Source organism: Aptenodytes forsteri, unplaced genomic scaffold (genome assembly GCF_000699145.1).
Source record: "Aptenodytes forsteri isolate BGI_AS27 unplaced genomic scaffold, ASM69914v1 Scaffold57, whole genome shotgun sequence".
In the NCBI taxonomy this organism is placed as follows: Eukaryota; Metazoa; Chordata; class Aves; order Sphenisciformes; family Spheniscidae; genus Aptenodytes; species Aptenodytes forsteri.
This window is the reverse complement of record NW_008796220.1, coordinates 2,086,907-2,088,947: the sequence shown is the minus strand read 5'-3', so window position 1 is coordinate 2,088,947 and position 2,041 is coordinate 2,086,907. Positions and strand designations below refer to the sequence as shown.

Genomic DNA, 2,041 nt, shown 5'->3' with positions numbered 1-2,041 from the left:
AAAAAAAAAAAAAAAAGAAAAAAAAAAAAAAAAAAAAAGGTTAAAAATGGTCCAACTCCTCCTCTCCCCTTCCAAACCGAGAGCTACCCGGGAAACGCACAAATCCAACTCTGTTTTTAATCGTTTTCAGAAAGTAGCTAATTGCTATTCAAATGTGTGCAGAGAAGGGTTTGCTAAACTCTTTTTTTTTTCCCTTTTTCTTTCTTTTTTTTTTTCCAGAGAAAGTGTTTCCAAGTTATAAAGTATACGGTCCAAGTCTGAAGTGTAAGGCTTTCAAATGAAAATTATTGATCTAAATTTGTTCCTTTTAGATGTGCTTGAATGTGCTTGATGAGGCGCTGGTTTGGTGTCTTGCTGCATATGAGAGGATAATTTCTGGACGTGTAAATAAAAGCATATTGCGTGTGGGGAAAAGCATAATATCTCGTTGTAAATGATGAATCGCCTAGTGCAGAGGCAACCTATTCTTTGTTTTAATATTAAAAGGATGGGAAAAAAACCACTAATTTCTCCATTCTATCTATCTATCTATCTGTCTGTCTATCTATGTATCTATCTATCCATCCACCTACTAAAATAGCGGATATATGCACTATATAATACGTATATTTAATCACCGTATATCCACGTATATATGTGGAGGTGCATAAATATATACACAAATATGCATTTATATACACTCCTATATAAATTGATCAGATTTGTATGTATACATGCATATGTAACGTGTAGTATACATGTGCCTACATACGCAAGAACACATATAATTTACATATATAAAATGTGTAAATATATATGTCTGTACATGGAAAAAGTTATATGTTCGGGGATATGCGTGTGTATATGTGCATGTATATGTGCATCTGTGTATGTGCAACTGCGTATGCGTATATATCTTTATATACCTGCACATAAGCCTAAGTCTATATATGTGTGCATATGTATATATATAGTCACATATATGTCTGTAGATATATGTAACTATGTAACAGATAATGTTTTTTACTATCCGATTGAGGTAGACTTCTGCAGCCTATTGTTTCAGACAACAGATATAAGTTGCGATGGAAGAGGAACGTCGGATTTGGTGTCTGTCCCCCATTTCCAATTATAGATGGATCATTACAGACAGAGAAGTACTGAGAATCCAGACATCTGCTCTTCACATGAATGCACTCACCTCCTAGAGAACAGCCTGCCATCATGCTCTGGAAACTGGTTGAAAATGTCAAGTATGAAGATATCTATGAGGTGAGTATATAATATGCATATGAGTAAGAGAGTATATGTATATTTAAATATACATCTAGTATATAGATACACGCATGACTATATAATACATATATAGCTCTACATATACATATAGGCAGATCTAGAGACGCGTACACCAACACACACAAGTATAGAGACGGGAAACCAAGAGTAAATGCTTAAATGCTTATTTATTTGCATATTTGTATTCAGCATGCCAAGTCCTAAACTTTTTTTTTTTTTTTTTTTTCATGGAAAAGCTGTTTGATGCGATTATTTAAAAAATCAAAGAAATGATCTGGGGGTTGGAATGAGGCAACTTAAAGGCAAGAGTTTGATTGTTTAGACCTCGAATTAAATATAATTCGATTAAATATGGACAAATGTCGAGGAAAAAAAAAGCTGAAAATAGAAGAGAAACACAATCTGGTATTCAGGGACTGGATACATTTCTTACTTTTCTTTCTTTGTTTTGTTTTTCATTTTGCAATTCCAAGCTAAGCTCAACCTGAATTTGGATTTTTTTTTTTTTTTTTTTTGCTTTTTCTTGTTTTCACGATCGGATACCTTTTTTACGACTTTTTATACCTGTGTACCAATAGATAAGATGCGAATGTATACGTATACTCGCATTAATTAAGCGGCACATACATTCTTGCACGTATGTGAGTACACACGCCCGAATAGATATATCCAAAGGCAGCTCCGCATAGTCCGCGGACACGAAAAGTTGTGTGCTTTATTCAGACCTCCTCGTTATTTTCGAGGTCAAAAAGCAGACCGGGGGGGG

The 2,041-nt window shown here is 34.3% G+C and overlaps 1 protein-coding gene across 1 annotated transcript in view; it reads left to right on the top strand.

The window, feature by feature from the left end:
* Window positions 1-1,170: 1,170 nt before the first annotated feature.
* Window positions 1,171-2,041, top strand: part of TFAP2B (transcription factor AP-2 beta) — a 27,776-nt gene continuing 26,905 nt past the window's right edge. Inside the window, 1 exon segment of the mRNA XM_019474564.1 lies at window positions 1,171-1,251. Coding sequence (XP_019330109.1) covers window positions 1,171-1,251 — 81 coding nt within the window.